The 20,762-nt window shown below is 44.6% G+C and overlaps 1 protein-coding gene across 4 annotated transcripts; it reads left to right on the top strand.

Annotated features, from left to right (window-relative positions):
* Nucleotides 1-1,207: 1,207 nt before the first annotated feature.
* LOC120837759 (zinc finger protein 32-like) lies at nucleotides 1,208-17,120 on the top strand. Of its 4 annotated transcripts, none has more exons than XM_042293201.1 (4): nucleotides 1,208-1,573; nucleotides 4,062-4,109; nucleotides 6,691-6,867; nucleotides 16,642-17,120. In XM_042293201.1, exons 1-4 carry the CDS (start codon nucleotides 1,558-1,560, stop codon nucleotides 17,013-17,015), a joined length of 615 nt encoding a protein of 204 aa, XP_042149135.1. In that variant the 5' UTR covers nucleotides 1,208-1,557; the 3' UTR covers nucleotides 17,016-17,120. The 4 variants fall into 4 exon arrangements, with proteins under 4 accessions (XP_042149135.1, XP_042149134.1, XP_042149137.1 ...); XM_042293200.1 differs by having other exon boundaries at nucleotides 6,688-6,867; XM_042293203.1 differs by lacking the exon at nucleotides 4,062-4,109.
* The last annotated feature ends 3,642 nt before the right edge of the window (nucleotides 17,121-20,762 follow it).

Genomic DNA, 20,762 nt, shown 5'->3' with positions numbered 1-20,762 from the left:
ACCGGGGCAAGGGGGGTGCTTGCCCCGCCCCCCCCCTTCTCAGAGAGAGGGGGGGCAAGGCATGTGTTTTTGCACCCCCCCCCCCCCAAAAAAAAAATAAAACAGTCGCCGCTGGGCAGGGCAAACACTGGCCGGTGGCGCCCAAAGGATCCCAAATAGCGCCCTCATACATGGCGTCCAATGAATACTAAAGTCACTGGATCCTGGGAAAGTAGCGCCAAGATCCCCGCATTGTCGCTATTTTGGTTCGTGAAATGAGCAATTTCTCCTTGACCCCCCGTTCTTGGTGAGCCGATCTAAATTCGCTGGTGACGGGTAGTTTTATGGAGACCTTTCTTGTATACTGAGATTTTGCTACCTACACACCGGCGAAACAAGCGTACATGTTCGTACCACCACCGCATGCTGTGTCGGTGCTTGGAGGCACTGGAAAATGAGTTTACTGTTTTAAAATACTCAAAAAGATCTTCCAGGGTGGACCAGATGCATCGGCACAGTGGCGTCACAAGGGGGACTATCACCAACTCCCAAATTATTTGAGTAGAACACTGAAATTGTTGCACAAATTGTCATCTTGGTGCCGAGTTGGCAACACTGCAAACGAGCGAGCGGGATTTTTTTGCCTGATACTCCAAAGCCTCGTCCTGGTAATATCCCACATTGTCTGGTGATAGCTAAGGGGAGATAATGGACCTTTTCCGAGAAGCGTTCTGCGCACGCGCGAGCGCTCGATGCCAAGCGGCGGAAGTCGGAACGAAAAATCGAGGAAATTCGGAATGAGCCTGTAAATAAGCGAGTAGAACAGGTAAGTGCAGCATATATATAATTGGGTTACACAAAAAAAAAGAAAGTGAACGGAAGGAAAAACACAACGATTGTGTGGACGCCACGCGACGCAGCTCAGAGAGAAGAAACTGGTAGCGTAGCTGCCATTATCGATTGGTAGTGCATGTAGGTCACTTCCTCGATTTTCAGTTCGTGCAGCCACCGCCTGGTGCCGTCGGTATGTGGAAAAGGTCCATTGGGTTAGAAGGGCGGGAAGAATCATGTTTGTCTATTTTAGACTAAGGCTAGCTGGCGCAAGCTACCGCCCGTTATTAAAGGCTTTGCCAATATCATCTATCCATCCGTACAAAAATGTGCCAACTGAATCCAATTATAGCTTCAAACCAGAATCTGGTCAATCCAATCCAAGCGGTTGGCTGCTTGCAAATTTGCCAAGGGATGGTTTGTCTGCTCGTCTGCTCGACGTACCTAGTACCTTCTATCTTGCGTAGGCATGCTTTTCTCAACTGCTTTCATGTGAATGCGCTCAAAGTGGTTTTGCTTACCTTCTGGAGCAGTGCTGCCACGAAGATCAAGGCGCGGCACGAATCTAATCTGGCAATCGAAAGTTATAGTTGCATCCGATCTCTTCTCCGGAGCAACATACCGGTCGTGTTCGAGGTTGTGCTACTACGACGAAGTACCGTGGTGCCGTTTCCAGATCATGGAAACTATTAGGCATCACGGTGCACTCTAAAGTAAATCTTTCAGCGGCGATTGCCAGTCAGGTTCATGTGGTCTGCGCAGGGTGAGTGAACGATTGCTCTGGAACAACGCTTGCATAGCATGACACGGTTAGCGCAAACAAAAAATCGCAAAGTATTTCCTTTTTTTCTTTTCTCTTTCTTCTAGGGATGAAAAGGTTTTAACGTTATAACTGCCGTGGACAGTGTTCAATCGGGGCACAAGCGTGACCGATAAAATTTCCTATTCCGTGTTGACGTCTCTGTCGCGCACATTCGGGTCCAGCCATCATTTCGGACTTAGGAAACTTCGCTATTACTCTACGGCAAGCCTCGAGACCAGGCGTGTCATGTGGAGGTACGTTGAGTTCACCTTTATCCGAAGAAACGGAAATGGCCTAAAATCACATCAGTATGTTCCACTGATGTGTGATCGTTTTTCGCATCGAAATGAACGTGCCAGATTTTCCGGTTTTCAGATAACGAACTACTCATTTTACTGAATAAATATTCAAAAAAAAGAAAATAGTCCTTTCGACTAAACATGGCTTGCACAATCGTCGCATAAGCGGCCATTCTGTAGGGCCTTGCTGCTGCGCGCGCATCTTTTGTGGCGCATGTTAGGCACCACGGAATTTGTTTTTATGACAAGGACAATTAGGTATGACCATTGGTACAGTGTGATAACATCACGTGTAAGTCATAGGGCGGTAACAGGGTACTGTCAGGTGAATATGGAACGGCAGTGTGTCTGGCTTGTGACACATGCTGGCACTACCTGGAGGGCCACTGGGGACTCGCAGAAGTGCACAGTAGGAGCCCCATCTCTGCCGCGCATTTTTATCCTAATTTCCCTTCAGGCAAAGCCTCAGGTATCGAAAACCATGCACTCTGCCGTTAGCATTTCATTATGGTCTGATAATACAAATGTTTCTCGTGCTGCACTCGCTGGCAGGCAACACGTTAGCATTATTTATAGCACTAGCTAGAGGGTGCCAGTGACGCAGTCTCATGAGCAAAAAAAAAACACAATGGAAAAGACTTACAAGAAGGTCCTCTTGTGCACCAGTATTGGAAGTGCTTTCAGACGTCACATCGGCGGGGCCTTTCCTTGCAAAGCATGAATAAAGCGCACTTCCAAAATTACCGATACCGAATTGACCGCATACCAAATTCAAACGTGTACCTGCCAGATCGTTTACACCCGATCGTATGCCGTACGCGGTCGATATGCCAGGAGATCGGTGGAATATTGCCGCAGCTCGGAACACACGGAGCGAAAGCTCACGCTGCAGACCCCAAAACTCCGGGTCCAATCCCCATCTTTCAGTCTGGATGACCACCGTACCGGTGTGCAACCATGTATCACTATCGGGCGATGCACATTAAAACCCCCAGGCTAGCAAGATCCTACTGCACTGGAAATATTTCTCATCTACAGCAAGCGAAACAATGTAGCCAAAATGTCTGGCAGACTACCTCACACTATCTAAGCATCTAATGACTAAGTATTTGGGTCTGACACGCCCGGCTCCCTTGTAATTTTATTGCTCACAAAAGTAGCTCGTGTCACGAAGGAATTTCTTTCTGAACCTTTGTTCCGGCGCTGTCAATAGCCCAGCCGGTTTCAGAGGTAGCAGAGCCTCAATGCCAGTTGTGCTACTTTGTGCAGGAGAAAGATTTAGTCAAGAAGCGATTGATAAAGATTGGTCGTCCTCGCCGGTTGAACACGAGCCCCCTGCTGAAGGCTGGCTAATGCAATGCTCGTGTCAAATCTTTGTCATGCCCTGGCCTCTGGCAGTTGACAAAGAACATTCAGTGCTATGATTGTGCTATTTAGAAGAGGCTGTAACAATGGGCGTCTAAAAGAAATTGTAAAGTGGCATGTGAACTGACATAGGGATTTCAGGCTTCACAGAAAGAACTGTTTGTTTGATTTTTTTGGTAAATTAGTGGCTGCTTCTTTTAAACTATGTGAGGACATTTCAAGGGGCATTGCAACAATTTTATCTTGTAAAAAATTTGCAGTTATTAATTTTTGCATTGTTCATCTTGCCAAAAGGAATGGCAAAACCGCCTCATCCTTATGAAATATCTCGATTCCGTTGCATCATAGCAAAGCAAAAAACTGAAACATTTCACTCTTTGCAGCCGTGGGTTGGAACCTGGCGGCCAAGTTATCTTTTGGCAATGCATCTAGCTACACTACCCCAAGTCTATATACTGCGCCATCTATGAACATCAATATGGCCCCTGCTGAAGCGAATGGGTTAATTAGCCTCTGGAGCAGTTTGTGGCAAGCCTGTTGGGAAATGAATTTTAGAATTCTATGCAGGAAAAGGTGCAAATGCCGCAGGAGGAAAAGGGAGAGTGCACGGCCACCTGCCGTCGTCGTCGCTTTGTGGTGGAGCTGCCACTTCCTGTTCGGTTTGGTTCTGTTTGCTACCCAAGGGTTCGAGTGTGCATTTGGCGAGAAGCGAAATCACTAGGTTTGCTTCTATTTGGAGAAACTAAGAAACTAATTTCATCTGATTTGGTATGTCTCTTCAATAGCTGGCCAGGGCAGCGATGGATGGTGCAAGAACAACGAACGGCGTGCAGGTATTAGGAGAATAAACCTGTGCCGTCGACGTGACACACTGCTGTGCTTGCTGTAAAACACCTAAGCTCCCGCTCCCCTTACGGCATGTAGCCAGGAGCTGGGTGCTCCTGAGATATCATATACAAGCTGCTGTTGATTGGAGGATGTATGGCATGTGGCATAATGTAAATACTTGTTTTCAGTAGTAAAAGTGTAATGCGAAAGTAGTACAGTGGCTGAGGGCTGAAAAAATGAACAGTCAAGTTAACATGGATACCTCTGCCTTCTTCAAAGGTCGCTCCTAATGTGAGTTGTCCGTAATAAGGAGACAAAAATTTATGTATTTACCCAGTTTGTACTCGAAAACTGTGTCTACATGGGGGGTATCCATAATAACGAGGTCCACATTAATGGTACATCACTGTATCCCTTTTTTTTCTCTGGATATCAAACATGCAAATTTACCTGGGCTAGGACCATAGCCTGGATACATGTAAATTGCGGTGCACCTAGGTCAGTAGAGGTTAGCCGTTTATGAAATCATTTTTTGTGGGTAGGGTCATGCACTTTGCTGGCAATGGTAAGTTCAATAAAGCTTAGTGAATATATGCTCAGACCGTCATGTTACAGGACTGAAGTTAAATCGGAAGTTGATGATTCAATCCAATGGGTTGACTCGGTGCAGAACTAGTTTGGCTTGATCGGGGCCTGTTAGTAGTAATACTGCTTTCACTTTTTTATATACCCATTTGTAATTTTATTTTTGCAATGACACCAGTGCCAGTTTTGTTCTTTAAGTGCAATGGCATTTTCAAGCATTGTATGATTCCTTTGTGTAAACAGTTCCCTAAACATTCACATTCTTACCTTGCAGTTCAGACTGAGCATCACTTCAGTGAACATGTGGATAATAACATGGTGCCATCCTGGAAAGAGGACTAATCACCATCAAGTCAACCTCTAACAGTGTCGGCATTTGCGCTGCCATTTTTTTTTTTACACAAATACAACATTCAGATTAAATGGTATATGGCCACAGCATGGCCAATAGGCTTTTTGCCAAATTATTCAAGCACCGAAGTGAATGCTGGGAATGTCAGTATGTGTGCTACTGTCACTCACCTGACCTGTATAAATGAAATTGTACCAAAACAAGGTGTTGACGAACGTACGTGCAAAGTGCCATTTGATTTAAATTTTTGCTTTAAAACAGTAACTGTTTCAGACACCAGTGCATACAGCGCGTGTTGCCACACTCACAGTATGCTCCTTTCTGTTTGGTAATTTAGCAAAATGTCTTAAAGGAGCACTACAGTGCTTTCTGAGATCCTCGTTTTAAGGCCATAACTCAATCTATAAGCTTCATGTATCCTAGAAAACCCGAGATTGCATCCCTGCATTGCCGATTTGCATATTAAAAACGGGATCAAAGTTCCTGATACTTACCACTGGTGCAAAACAACATATTGCACTACTGAACCTTGCTGGATGGGGTCATACGACTAACTATGCTTGTCAGCCATTCGCGAGCGATGGGTTCCCACATGCATGAGTGGTTGACCAGTCCTACCCGTCCATGCGAGAAACCATCGCCCACGAGTGGTTGACAAGTGTCGTCCAGCATTATGTCATATTCAGCTGGTTCGGTAGTGCCATCTGTCGTTCTGCGCCAACGGTAAGTGTTGGGATCTTTGATCACTTTGTTAATACCGAAACGTGAAATGTAATTTCAGGTTTTGTAAGATGCTTAGAGTACATAGATTGAGTTATAACAATAAAGCAAGTATCTCAAAAAGCACTTTAGTGCCCCTTTAAGTGCAATTGTTCCCAGTGTCGGCCCCAACTTAACTAGCAAGCCTACCACGTGTAATCTGTCACCATCCCATCCTCAGAAACAAAACCAGTGTCATGTGTTGTCCTGTTTCGTGGGCAGTACAAAGCATGGAACTAAACTCGGACCATGCTTGTTAAATAACAGGTATCTTCAAGCACAGACATCACATTTATATTGACTTTTTATGTTTGTCTGTTTTTTACAGCAGCATATTTGGGGGGCTTTTTTAAATGGTGCATTTGTTTGTGTACGATTCTTTGTTTCTTCCAACTTTTTATTGTATCCCTTAGACAAATTGAAAAGTTGACTGTCTGACTTTACCTGTGCAAGTGTTGTCTCTTTTTTTGGCATAAATGCTGTGCAAATCAGTTAGCCCTTTCCATGTTTACAAACACAAGCCGTTTCTTGTATTCCAAGCGACTTCTGCCGAGCTTGTTTATGCCACAATTGCTACAATGAAGTTGGACGCTTAGCGAGGTCCTTCTGCTGTGCTAGTCAACATGTACACCAGGTGATCGGTTGTATTATAGGAGTGTCCTAAAATGTCCAGCAAATGTCTCCCTGACCAACCTTTTAGCTTAATGCCAGCATAATTGGTGATGAAATATGTGGGTTTGAAAGAGGGTTGTTATAGTGGAGAGTGTTTCTCTTCCCATTTGACCAAAAGTTTGTTTGGATGCAAAATGCAACTGTGCCTCCTTGTGGCATTTTTAGAGAAAGAGTCTACAGAAACTAACTAAATGGTGTTCTATCTGCCTTCCCAGCAGAGTCCGCCAAGGCAGCATTCAACGTTGAATGGCAGACCACCAACCATGGAGACGGGAGGAGCATTCTCTCCTTCCAGAAAGCTGTGTCGGGTTGGTGGATGGAGGTGCACGGTGGAGGAAAGACAAGCACCAGTACCACTCCTGCCACCATTCCGACCACCATAGAAGAACCCCCGGGTAATTCTGGTGAAGGGTTTTTACTTGCCATTTTCACGCTTATGGTATGTTCGGCCGGTCGTTTTCCAGCACTCCAATCCTATAAATCGGATATCTGAGCTCCGGGAGCATCTCCAAATCCGAGCTAGAGGAACGACGGGCCGGCCGAATGCTCGGTAACGTTTCCAAGCGGTCAAACACTGACACGGAACCGGATGCCACAGGCGACTTTCGCAACCGCTCCACTGTATTGGTGCAAGCTACTCCCCTATTGAGGAGTTTCAGCGACGGTGTCACCGCCCTGGCGGCCGGTCGCCGAAGGAGAACGAGGGGGATAGGTTCTCTGGGCGTTGGCTTTGTGTAAATGCGTTGGCCGCAAACGTTGCTTATAAACTTCGGCAGCAAGAATATTACGCGGCTCTAGTGTTCCGGTACAAGCAACAGAGGTGACACAATCTGCTACGACCACCCGCCGCAGCGATGCAGGCGTCGAAGGAGCGCAACCTGTGTATTACGCAGTCAGTCGCCGTCGCCCAACACAGGTCGTTTGGCATTCAGGGCTTTCCGCCCCGGGTTCTTCACCTGTACTTGGAACCGAGTATTATTTCCTGTGCTTGTGTATGTGCTCAGTGGCTAGATATGGACCTCATAGAGCAGTTCCTCAGACTCAACAGCGACTCAAAATTGACGGCGGAGGGGCTTGCAGCAACGCTTTCGGTTGGTGCACGGGTGCGACGACTACACAAATAAATTTTAAGATTGCTGCTAGCAAGGTGAGCCATAGTCGCTTTATATTGACACGATTTTGAGTGTAAGTACTCCGTGCAAAGGCGAACCTATCGCGTTTCTAATCTACTTTTGTTTTTGTTGTTGTTTTAGATGCGGAGCATCTCTTGCTCCGGCTATGTCCCGTGGCGTCGTAGCCCGCACTCACACTACGCATGCGTAACTCTCCTCGCTGCGCGTGCATTCTCTCTCTCTCTCCAAAAGCTGTGCGAAGTGCACGCAGCTACCAGCTGCGTCCCTCTCTCTAACAGCTGCGCGAGCGTTCTCTCTCTCTTCAACAGCTGCGCGAAGTGCACGCAGCTGCCAGCTGCATGCACTTCGCGTGCGTTCGCTTTTACTCACACCGCGCGCGCAGGCGCAACTCTCCTCCTCTAGTTTCTTCTCCTTCAAGTTTGAATATAAGCAGCGGTAGCGCGCTGCGCGCGTTCAAGGGGAGGAAGTGGCCGAGTGGGCTAACGCGTTTCAGCTCGGAGCGTAGAGCAAAAGCTTGCGCTGGGAACCTCCTGGGTTCGAGTCCCCGCCACCCCCGCCCGTTTCGATCTGGACGAGTTTCGTACCGGCACGCGTTCGTGTGATGACTACTGCGTGATGCACGTTAAGAATCCCAGGTTAGCGGTTGTACTGCACTGGCTAAATTTCTGATCTACAGCTAAGAGACCGATTACCCGTTGAGGCGCATCTCCATCAAGGCTGTCTAAACATAAAGAGCAAACCAATTTCTGCGCGCGTTCAGTTCACCGCTGTTGACTCCACTTCACTTCGTTCTTCCGATGAAGTGTGATGGAACGATGCTCCGCATCACCCCATGATTCCCCTCGGGAAGATGGTGTAATTTTAGTACGCACAACCGACTGCTAAGCAAATGCTTCTGTACCGATCACGGAGTAAATGTCTTCTGCCTTACATTGCGGAACGCCCAATAAGAAGTCATATTCGTTCGGCAAGAAAATTTCTCTTTCGAGTGACCTTCTTTGATTGATGATTTCTCCCGTACTTAAGTGCTTTAATCAACACGATCAATTAAGTTTGCTTCCCTAGTTAGGACATTTTTGTGCCACATGCGGCACTAATGCTTGGCACGATGTATGCCACTGGTGGTATTGTGAATTGGTTTACTTCCAAAGCTAACAGTGTGACAGGTGGGACCATTCAATTTGCTAAAAATGTGATGATATGGGTACACACACCTGGGCGGAAAGCCGTGAGTGCCCAACAAGCAGCGTCGGGTGACAGTGACTGACTGCGTTGCGCCCCTTCGACGCGTGCATCGCTGTGGTGGGTGGTCGTAGCTAGTCGTAGCGAGATGATCTTCGCTTCAAGCAAGGAATCTTGCCATACCATAGTCAAGATATGTGTGCAAGTGTTCGACGACGTGGGCTCTTACAAAGGTGCAGTTGTCATCAAGAAAGGTACATAACAATGTTGCGTGTTTGAGGCTGAAACTATGACGCATACTTATCTAAACCTAAATGTATCGGTCTGCGGCTACAAGCCTTTTCGTTGACGTTGCTTAGATGATGTAACCGTTCAGGCCTCGCATCAAATGGTGTTGCGAACTCTTCGGTTGTGTATGAAAACTTATTTTTGCCCTAATAGAAGACATTTTCAAAAGGAGACGTGTACATATCTTCCAATTTACAATGCAGAAGTTAACAAGTTAACAGAAAATCAACTGCATACATCTACCACTTAGTATAAGCACCTTTTGCCATTCATTCTTGAGCACACTCAAATATCAGCTTAGGTTGCTCTTGTTTTAGAAGCTTTGCCCTGTTCTGTAACAAGAAAGCAGTTAAAAAAGCTTTACCTTCGTTCTCCTCGCATTTAATACAGACTTGTTCGTCAGCAGATCACACACAGCAGATATCACCGTGGCACATGCAACTCGAATGACCGATGAGACTATTGCTATTACAATAAAGCTTTCCACAAGAGCCGAAACGAGGCTTGTAAGGGTGCACAAGCACATCAAAATGAGAATGGCGCTTCTGGGGCTTGTTTACATTATGCGTAAAAACAGGACGATCGACGACCCAATGATCACAGTATAACACCAATGATACCGATCTTTCGATACATAGAATGCAGGATAAAGACCTCAATCGTCCCTTGTATGCTGTAGTTGTCATACTTTCCATCCAACCGCTTTTTAGCACAATTAACTAGAACAACCGAAGAGTTCGCAACACCTTTTAATGCGAGGCCTGAATGGTTACATCATCTAAGCAAGGTCAACGAAAATGTTTGTAGCTGCAGACCGATAAGTTTAGTTTTAGATAAAGTATGCGTCATAGTTTCAACGCGCGAACATTATTGATATGTACTGTACCTTTCTTCGGACCTGCGTACACTCGGTTCAACTCGATGTGCACTCTTAACGCTAATTCATATATTAATGCTCGAGTGGGGTCAATGTGTATTGTGCTCGCTCGGAAGAGCTTATGACGAGAGAAAATATGGCACACTTACGCCGTTTATCAGGTAACGCAAGAACATTTCTGATGTGCACATACAGTGTGTTCCCTTTAAAGCGATAGCTTTACAAGCGACACTTTGCAGAGTTTTCAACTTAGTCTTCTGTCGTCACCGCGCACCCGAAAAAGAGAAGAACTTTCTTCTCTCCACTCTTGCAGCGAGGAGATGGAAGTCGGGGACATCCCATCGGCCGTGGCTCGCGAGAAAAGCAGAGGCCAGCCCAGGCGTCCCGACAATAATTGCATGTCGCAGGGAGAATGTCCATGTCATCTGCTCCAAAAGAGTTATTTTCAAACATTCTTCGCATTATGTGAAATCTTATTTTGGCAGTATCCAGTTGCTACGCGTAATATTGGATGATTTTAGAAACTCATCGCACTTACTTCACGGATCACTCGTGGCAGTCGTCAGTGGCATCCACGACGCCAACCACGACGGCTGTGGGAATTAACCATGTCTCACCTCTGTCCTCATGTATGTGACAGCGCCATTTCACCGCCATTGCGTGACCATGCTACCGCTATCGCCTTCGTTTCTTTGCATACTGTGGGCAAAAAATATGACATTTTAGGCTTTACCGTTTCTTTTAAAAAACCCAATAAAAAAAAACAATCCCTTAAAGGCCGGCCCGCAAGCAGAGAGAAGGAACCCAACCCTCACTTTCCTTCTCACCACTGTGAAAGGAGGAAATCGCCTCGTTTCCTCCTCGCCATTTTCCGATTTTTTTTTTTTGACAAGTTTGGGGTGGAGGAAATGAAAGCTTCGAGGATTTGAAAAGATTATCCAGAAGCCAGCCGGCACACCTGCGACAAGGAGCTGAACCAACCGAGTAGCTGTTTTGAGTGAGCTTGGCACTTGCTCTTCCCGACGAGTTGCATTGGCTCTTTTTTAGCATTGGTTTGGAAAACGATTCTTTGCTGTTGTGAGAGCACAAATGCCTTGTTCTGCTCAAAGAAGTAGTCATTGAAGTATCAATTTTAATATAAATATCTGATTTGGCATCTTTCGTTGTCGGATTCATGGCGACAACGAGAAGTACGAGCGGCGTTTTCCGTATATCAGGGATGGCGCTCCATAGACCAGTGGTTCTGAATCATTATGGCTCGTAAACCGGCAGAGGTAACGAAGGACCCCATTCGTAGTGGGTCTAGCACTTTTTGGCGTAGAGCATTTTGCTGTAGGGCATTTCGGTGCGGACTTTTTAGTGCACAGACATTTCAGTGTACGGACTTCTTGCTGCAGACTTTTTGGTGTGGGACTTTTCGGTGCGCGGATATTTCGGTGCAGGGACATTTTGATGCATGGACATTCGACGCTATGGTTTGGTCGCCGGTATCTCTTTTCCAACGTACGCAGACACGCTTCACATCGTGTTTGCGCGTTGAGTTGATAGAGATAGTCTCCTCTATAAGGTTTTGGCTCTATTATTGGTCCTACGTGTAGGAAAGCACCGAAACAGCAAGACGTTTGAGGTTGTTTCTGTATTCAGAACAATTTTGAATATCTTCAAATGCGCCTCCTCCGCGTAATCGCACTGCTCCGATTGTTAATAATACATTGTGATGACCTTGCACGACAAAAAAACAATGTAATTATCACTTGTAACTTATTAGGGAATAAAAGAGGCGTGTGCGGGTAAAAAAATAAGTGTAATAAAATCAAATATCGATTTGAATCAAGTAAAACAAGCCGAATTTGGTGAATGCTATATCTTTTATTTGGTATCAAATGTTTGCTCATTCTCGTATAAAAAAAAAAAAAAAAAAGCAGTGACCACAGATCATAGACAGCGTATGATCTGTGGTTAACGTGTCCTTCCATGCCGTAATGATGTCGCCGGACGTAAAGAACTGCCTTACAATCGTGTTTATACAGCTAAAGCGATTTTTTTTTGATGATTAGACATTTTTTTAGAAAAGACGTCCGAGTTACGCAATTTCGGTTTGTGCCTTATCTCCAAATCTCCAAAACACCAAATCATTCATTTTTAAAGAGATGTAGTGCACGTGAAGGGGTTCACGGCGTCCTAAAAAGCCTAATTTGGATGCGAATCGTGTTACCGCAATCTTTTCGGCCGCCGCACTCCTCGCCTCTTCTACAGTGGCGTTGTCACAGCGATGCGCATGATTTGTCGCTTTGGCTTCATGGCGTTAGGCTGTGCCACGCGGAGATGGAGCCCACATAAAATCAAAACTATATTTTCGCGCCCAAATTAGGAGGACGCCGTATCAGGACGCCGTACAATAGTGTTCGCGCGTTACATTTTTTTTAAGAATGGACGGTTTGGTGGCTTGCGATTATGCCAACAACGTTCTAAATACACGACGTCGGTTTTCTTATCTAACTAAAGGGTTAATTAGCGAATTTTAGGCAATCGGTCGGTTTTAGTTGCGTTCTTTCTTGAACCTAATCTTCGCCTGGCCATATAGCTCACCTACACAAACCGCAATGGCGCTAATTTTCACTGGACAATTTGGTGGCTTTCGATTATGCCCAACAACTTCATGAATCAACTATCCCGTTTTCTTATATAATCAAAAAGTTCATTAACGAATGTTCGGTAATCAGTCGGTTTTTGCTGCGTTCTTTCTTGAACCCAATCTTCACCTGGCCGTATATCTCACATCCACAAAACGTTAATTTGCACGTTCTTTCTAATATCTAGCAGGTGAAAAAAAACAAAAAACAACGCTGTATATAAAACAGAGGGCAGTTCTTTTCTGATATAAATAAAGCGTGAGGCACCGTATCTTGCATGCATCTCTTTTTCTTTTTTTTCCGGCCGATAAAAACAAATCCCGGGACATTCAAAATTGAGTTTATGATGGTGCGGGCGCTTTATCACGGGGTATTTTGTCATGTTTCATAAGCTTTGTTACGGGTCAGAAGGAAGCCACGCGAGCCGTATCACGTTGCAAACAGCTAATTCGGGTGCTTCTCAAGGAGCTCTAGAACTTTCCAATTGACATTTCGGTTCTTAATACATTTAAAAAAGTTTGGCACTTAGTCCTAAACATTTAATTTATGAGGCATAATTAAAAATATTGCAACTCTCGCAAGACGTCTGCCCAAAACATAAAGTTGGTTTCATTGGCGTAAAGTGGCTGCGCTCTAATTTCACGTTACAGAGATTTGTAAGCGTCTTTCATTTTTATGCTAGGTCTTTAAAGATTCGTAAAAAGCATTCGCGACCTTATCTGTCAAGCCGCGGACGCGGACAGCGCGGCCTCCTCGGCAAGTTGTTCCCTCATCGAAGACGACAATGAATACCGTAAAAGGTACGATCAAAATCTTAATTCCTGAAGAAAGCGCAAGTTTAAAATAATTCTAAGAGTGTCAGTGGATTTTATTTCTACTATATTCAAATTTCAACACTCGTCGCAGGCAGCATGAAAGGAAGCACTGCACTCTTGGCGCAAACCAGTGCCCAGTCAACGGTCCTACACTCAAACACGCATCACCACCCGACCTGTTTTAAAAATAAATAATTTCCAGTACTTTTGGTAGAAAAAGGCGAATTTTCTAGTGAGCGTGATATTTTATGGACCCAAAAGTCCTGTAGCCGAGATCGGTAGTTCATAGCTTCAGGGAGACGAAGAACGACGGATGCAACGTCAAAACAGTACTCCCGCGGAAGTACTGTTTTGACGTTGAATTCCACATAAAATTGTATTTGCACAAATTGTTGCACGATACCGAACTTGCTTGATTACTTTTCTTTTAGAGACAACATAACCAGGCATAATCTACAGATATTGCAGAATTTATTTTAATTCGCGTACAGCGCGAAAGACAAGTATGGACATAAAGACCACAATAGAGCTCTGCAATTCTACTGCATTTCTTTCTGTACTTGTGGACAGTTAGTCCGCATGACTATATTAAAAAAATTGCAAAATCGTTTAAGCCTACCCCTTTTTATAGTTTTTTTTTCATAGATGAATTGTGGCGAATCCCGGCTGGGTTCGGGTAAAGATCTCGCACGTGTTCAAGGACACATTTCGGCATGATTTCCCGCTTGGTGACGACGTTGAGCTGGCCGCTGTTCCGCTTCTTTTCTAACTAGGCCGGGAAACGCCAGACGCCTAAATTAGACAAGCAGCCCCAAAACTTGTGGTAGTACACCTTCCGAACTCCTGGTTTTTTTGTGTGTTTTTTTTGGAGATGGTCGCTGGCCTTTGACCACCCTGGCAGAGCCCCGAACAATTATGATGCGAGGGCTGCAGAGGCTATCTGGGCATTCCATTTCTTAATCAGCGAACAAATGGGAACGGAAGAGAATGAAAACTTCGTAATACCTCCTGTCTTTTAGTAATTGGCATAATATGCTACTATTGCTAGTTGCACTATTTTACGCGAAGAAAATTGTGATATTGCAGTTCAATCTCCGTGTTTCCCGTTCTCTTTGCTGATACGCAAGATATTTGTCGGCTGTCAAGTTTTCAGTTACATTTGTTGACGGAAACTAAATGCATGTTTGGCCACGAAGAAATTTTTTTTAAGGCTGAAGATAGATGAAATATACCAGAAACCGTTTCACTTTTTATGGAAGTTTGTTTTTATTCTTGGTAGCTTCAACGAGGCGACCGTCACTCTAGAAAACACCTGTAGTACGAACCTATATATTATGCCCCAGAAATGGTCAGACTATGTCCCACTGACTGCAATATCTTTGACTTGTAATTACTCATGATTATTACTTTGTACAAAAAACAGGAAAACAACAACACAATAGTGATACAATCACTCTTCAGTGTGCCGTTGTTAGAACGACCAATTTTCAACTCTCTGGGTAGAGCTCAAAGTTCAGATAAAAATACCCATATTTTTTTCCTTCTGCTGTGATATTCGAGTTTCGTTCACTCGAGATAAATATACCGTATACAGTGTTGTAGCGTATGTGGCCGCACACGGAAGTATCTGAATGTAAAAGAACTTGTTGTTGGGCTAGTTGGTGTTGACTATCTGAATGTGTTTTAGAGCTGCATAAAAAGATTAAAAAGAAAAGAAAAAAAAAAAGAAGAAAAACGAGCCAGCCCGAACCCTTCCGAGCTCATGTCCAGGCTGCATAACTAATACCTGATGTTTGGGATTGAAGCAGAGAACCTTGAAGGGTTACAGAGATTTTGTCGGGGGGCCGGTAAGCCCATTAGCACTCATGCAAGAAGGCCGTAAAAAAGGGAGGAGGAAAATAGAGGAGGAAAGGGGAGGAGGAAAAAAGAAAAGAGGGAATTTCTGCCACGCTGAAGAAAATTTTGAGCGCCTGCCTTTAAGTGCCAAATTTTTTTTCATTAAGTAACCTAAAAGTGCCATATCTTTTTTTATTTTGAATTGTTATTCCTTTAGTATTACACGTAAAATTTTAAAAGTTTATTACGCAAAAATCAGCGGAGGCGAAAAAAATATTTCCCAACTAAAACGAGTGCTGCCATCTATGATCAGCGCCACAAAACTACTCGGACGAGCCTAGCTCGTCCGTGGAATTGAGGGCTACCGAAAAAACCACTGGACGAGCTGAGCTTGTCTACGGCATCTGTAGTCAGAAAGTGGCCGACGAGCTCAGCTTGTCCAAGGCACTTAAGGGGTTATACGGTTTGTGTACGCGAGTTATACTGACAGAAGATCATAATATAGAGGGCCAATCGTCATGACAAGTTGAATAATGAACTAAAGATTTGTTAATCAACTTTTCAATTAGTGAAAGTAGACACGGTTCCAATTTGAAACATGCTGAGCATCATCGAAAACCCCTTAATCGGTACTTTTGTAATGGGCTGAGTGCATGGGGAGCGTAGTAGTGCGTTAAAGTAACCACACGTGCAACATGCACAAGTTTGGGGTGAGAAAACGCGGTTGATAAGAGGCAAAAAAAACGTGCGGGCGTGTTATTGCACTGGTAGCCTTGTTCTTGGTGCATGAGTAGTGACTCTAGTGCTTTGTTGTGTTCCCATGTGCTCCAAGTCTGTTAAATATTGAATCATTTGATGATTTTCGACGAGGCTCAGTAATTTTTTTAATTAGAACTGTGTTCTTTTTCAAGAATAAAAACATTAACATATTTGAGTTAACTATTCGACTGATCATTCTGATTAGCCCCCTATACTATGTCCCCCTGGTTGTATAACTCACCTGCACAAACTGCACTAGTGTAACTTTCACTGTCCTTTTTTTTTTAGTTTTAAGTTATAAAGAAATTTTATAATTTGGACAATGTTTCAAGTGACCATTTCTCATGATAGTGCAGATTTGATGTTGCAAATACTGTACAACCTTCAGTCTAGCTGTACGACAATCAGAAGTGTTTCCAGTACTGCCTGATAGGTGGCACACATGCACCAATGTGCATCTTCCCTATAAGCGGTTACAAGTACAACACGAACACCAGATATCTAAACCACCCTTTAAATTATCAAAGTGAGAGAACAAATGTCTACTTTTGGCTGAAGCAGTTCTCGAATGCCATCGACTAATCTGCATTCAGAAAAGGTGAACATTCCTCTGATGTGACACAAGTCTGTCGTGTCACCCCAACAGGTTGTTCCAAGGTGGGCTCTCACAGTGAAGTGGGGAGCTTTGACTGCGAGAGGAGCAAGGGTGACCTCTCTCCTCCAGAAGACAGGCTGTTTGTACCGCAATGGAAGACTGCTCAAGTGAAAAGTCAGCACCGATGCCGTTTCTGCCCTTATTCCAGCCGCTATAGGGCGTCCATCACCGTTCACGAAAGGATTCACACGGGCGAAAAGCCGTTCAGATGCCGGAGCTGCCAGAAGGCGTTTGTGAAAAGGGGCGACTTGGTGCGTCACGAGAGAAGTCACACCGGAGAGCAACCATACTTGTGCGAGGTCTGCGGAAGGAGGTTTACAAAGAAATGGAATTTAGATGTCCATCGGAAGAGGTACAACCACTAGCAACAGATGCACACTGTGTGGTAATGGCGGAGACGGTTTGAACAGAGGACTTGTTCCAAACTCCGCTGTGTGTTCACACCTGCCAATAAACCTGTGGATTCTATATTTGTGAGAGACAATGCTTCCATGTTGTTATAGCGAGTTCGTTTCACACGCTCTGGCACTGTTCGAGTTCTCTCCCAGAATGCATCGCACCCACAGAGTGTTGCACAGAAAACTGGACTCAAACGAACTCGCCAAATGCACCGAGTGCAGAGGACTGATGCTGCCGCCATCTATGTTGTAGAAAAGGTACCGACTTCAAACCGAAACTAGCGCCTTTCTGTTCGGAGTGATGCGTGGGAATGCGAGAATGCAATCGCTACCAACGTTTATATACAAACGTTGGTCGCTGCAACCTGTAGTTTATAGTTGCGATGACTTCAAGCAGCTAGGCTGCTGTAGAGATAATTACAGACGGCGTAAATTTCCGCAACCAGCTGTATACAAACAGGTTGGTTGCGATCTTTCAATTCTTATGACCGTTTACACTGAAGAAAACTGATGATGCTGTCCGAGCAGAAGCTTGATCCGTTTGAGCGTGGTATTATGCGTGAACCACTGAAAGGGTACGGCTTAAAACTAGCCTGTTGGAATATCCAGCAAAACTGGGACTTTCGAATTTGGATCGTCATTGTAGGTGGATTAGATATTAGCTTTGGTGAGGGCGTCGAGAACGAGAGCTTTCTCGAACAAAATACGACGGGTCAAGTTAGCTGACGTAGGTAAATGTTAAACATGATGATGTTGCCCAATCCTCGGGTAAGGTCTCCATCTTTAGCTTTCTCTGATGCTTATTGGGCAGTCGGAGGTTTCTGCTGGGGGAGTTTTGTTGACAAATGTTAAATTTTGCAACCGCTCACGGATGGTGATAGACATCTCGGGGGCTCGGGGGCCACTGTTGTGTTTGTTCTGAACATTTCTTTACACACTGGTATATTTCAGCGTTTGTACGGCAACAGAGCGATTTAAAACCTGCAAATAAATCGGGGGTTGTCAATTGCTTCCTTCGTGAAACAGCAGACGCTCACAATTCAAGCTCGCATTTGATTTCGTTGCCTTACAAACGCTGAAATATACCAGTCGGACGCGATTTCTATCAGAAAATCTACTTTTTTTTTTCCGTTCGGTTCTGCGACACATCGTAGCAGACGAACCCTCATCGCCTGCTCCCGCTCTTCGCCGGCCCCACCGGAGCGAGGCATGACGGGATTGCATTTGGGCGCACTCCCGATTTTCTCGGTGCAGCGAGTGCATGCACGCGTAAGGTGTCCAGCGCTGAAACGAACTCGGAGAGTGCAACCACTCGTGGAGTGCCGGCCGAAACGAACCCGTTCCACGCTGCGAGTGGGCACGCGTGGGCACGAGTGCCGTGAAACAAACTCGCTATTAGATATAGCTATGGACCGAATCTGCCGAACTTCAGATTCGGCAAATGTCTGTGCCTGTGCGAGAATGCGAGAGAGCCATGGATTGCAAATGAACGCTGTGCAGCTACCATCGTACAGTGTAGTACTACCAGCGGTTACCGCGAGATGCGGAGTATATGGTAACTAGGGATGTCGCGAACCACCCTAGGTTCGATTTCGAAAGGTTTCGATATTTGCGAAGCGAACTGAGGTTCGATTTCGAACAATTTCGATATTTTCGTACCGACCGAGGTTCGATTTCGAAAAATTCGCAACTTTTGTCCACAGCGAAGTTTCGAATTCGAAAATTCCGAAGCTTTCACGGTTTCTAAAATTTCGAATTCGAATATTTCGAATATTTTTTTACTTCAGGTTCGATAAATTCGAAGATTTCAAAATTCTTTGTAAAAAAAATTCGAAAACTTCGAACGCTTCGAATTTTTATAGACATACAGTTCGAACAATTCGAAGATTTCGAATTTCTTTTGGCATAAAGTTCGAAAAGTTCGAAAGTTTCGATTCTCTTTTAACGCTAAATTCAAAAAAAAGAAAAAACCTTCGAAGATTTTGAATTTTTTTCTAATCCAAGTTTTCAAAGTTTGAAGTCCGATTTTCAAGTTTTTCTACAGTTTCAGTTTCAAATAACGTTCACTGGTTTTCACAAAATCAAGTTTAGAAAAGTTAGGGTGTGATATCTAGATTCTGCGAAGTTGGTCAGGCAATTAAATGAGACACGAGTGTCCCGGACGTGCTAGAATATTTGCCAGTGCAGAATTGTGACCGCCAGCCCCGGGGGGGGGTCTTTAACCTGCATTACGCAGTAGTGATTGCACGAACACACTGTTTTACGAGACTCATCCAGTTCGAAACGGCCAGGGGCGAGCAGGAGGTTGAGGCTCAGAAAAACCTGGAAGCGACCTGGCAAACTACCTCGCCACCCCTTGCACGCTTTTTATTTATTTATTTATTTATTCGAATACCTACATCGCCCAGATCTGGGCATTATTGTAGGGGGGTAGGGCAATACAAAACAATAGCAAACGATACATATAGAGATACACAAGAACTATTGTGATGCAGAAATAGTGGATATGACAGGAGAAAAATACAACATACAACACTTTGTACAATATATGAAAACAAAGTATAGTGAATGGCACTATTAGAAGGGCAAAGTGAAAAATTATTCCAACAGCAAGTTTTTTAGGGCAGTAGGAAAGGATGAAGGAGCCGCAGAGATAACCTCAGTTGGTAAATTGTTCCATTCGTGTATTGTTCGTGGAAAAAACGAGTGCTTAAAAACGTTAATTCTGCATCTATATTCTCGTACTTTTAAGTGATGATCTGTACGCGGCGACACATAACTGGGCTCCCTAATATAACGTTCTTTCTCGATGCCGGTCCTACCGTTTACTATGTTAAAAAATAAAGTGAGCCTAAGGAACCTTCGTCTGTCTTCCAACAGAGGCCATCCCAGGTTGCGGCGTATTTCAGATGATCTTATAGAGAAATCATAATTGCCGGAGACAAACCGAGCTGCCCGTTTCTGAATACGTTCGAGTTGTTCAATGGTGTGACGGGTATGCAAATCCCATGCCGCACATGCATATTCCAAAATGGGACGTACATTCGATATGTACAATGTTTCTTTAAGGTTAGTAGGTGCCTGACTAAAATTGCGTCTCAGAAAGTTTAATGTGCGGCTGGCCTTAGATGACAAATAATCAACATGAGCATTCCATGACAAGTTACTAGAAAATAAAACTCCCAGATATTTATATTCAGGTACAACCGTTAAACGTGTGACACCTAGGAAATATTCTGTGGCCAGAATTTGTCTTTTGTTAGAAAATCTTACTACATTAGGAATCGCCTCGCAAAAAGCACAAAAGCCGACACAACTCGAGGTCGAGGAGCGTTCTACCATACAAGTGGCGTCGGAAGAGGAAAAACGGGGGGAAAGAGGGTAGCGGGGGGGGGGGGGGGGGGCTTCAGCCTCTTCTTCCCCTTTGCAGGTATTTCGGACTGTTAAAGTGAACAATACGGGAAAAGAGAGCGTGGTCGAGCTTATTTTAATCTGAAATTATTTATGCAAATGTATAGCTACTGTCGCTCTTCACTGCATAAAAGGTTGCGTAGATGGTCACTGTTAGAAACTCGTTGTCAGAAGGCACTGCTCGTCACATGCTTAGTGGTTCGGAAGTTCAAAGCTATGTCTTTTCGACCTAAACACCTGTGCCGATAGTAACAAAAAAAAAAAAAAAAGAATAAATGCGGGAATAAAAAGCAGGAGAAAAAA

Source organism: Ixodes scapularis, unplaced genomic scaffold (genome assembly GCF_016920785.2).
Source record: "Ixodes scapularis isolate PalLabHiFi unplaced genomic scaffold, ASM1692078v2 PGA_scaffold4__175_contigs__length_147842914, whole genome shotgun sequence".
Taxonomy (NCBI): Eukaryota; Metazoa; Arthropoda; class Arachnida; order Ixodida; family Ixodidae; genus Ixodes; species Ixodes scapularis.
Note: the sequence above shows the minus strand (reverse complement) of the source record. Positions and strands in the feature narration are given on the sequence as shown.

Coding starts and splice junctions, on each gene's coding strand:
- LOC120837759 (XM_042293200.1), top strand. Junction 4,110..6,687: donor GAACAACGAACGGCGTGCAG/GTATTAGGAGAA, acceptor CTGCCTTCCCAG/CAGAGTCCGCCAAGGCAGCA. Junction 6,868..16,641: donor CACCATAGAAGAACCCCCGG/GTAATTCTGGTG, acceptor TCACCCCAACAG/GTTGTTCCAAGGTGGGCTCT.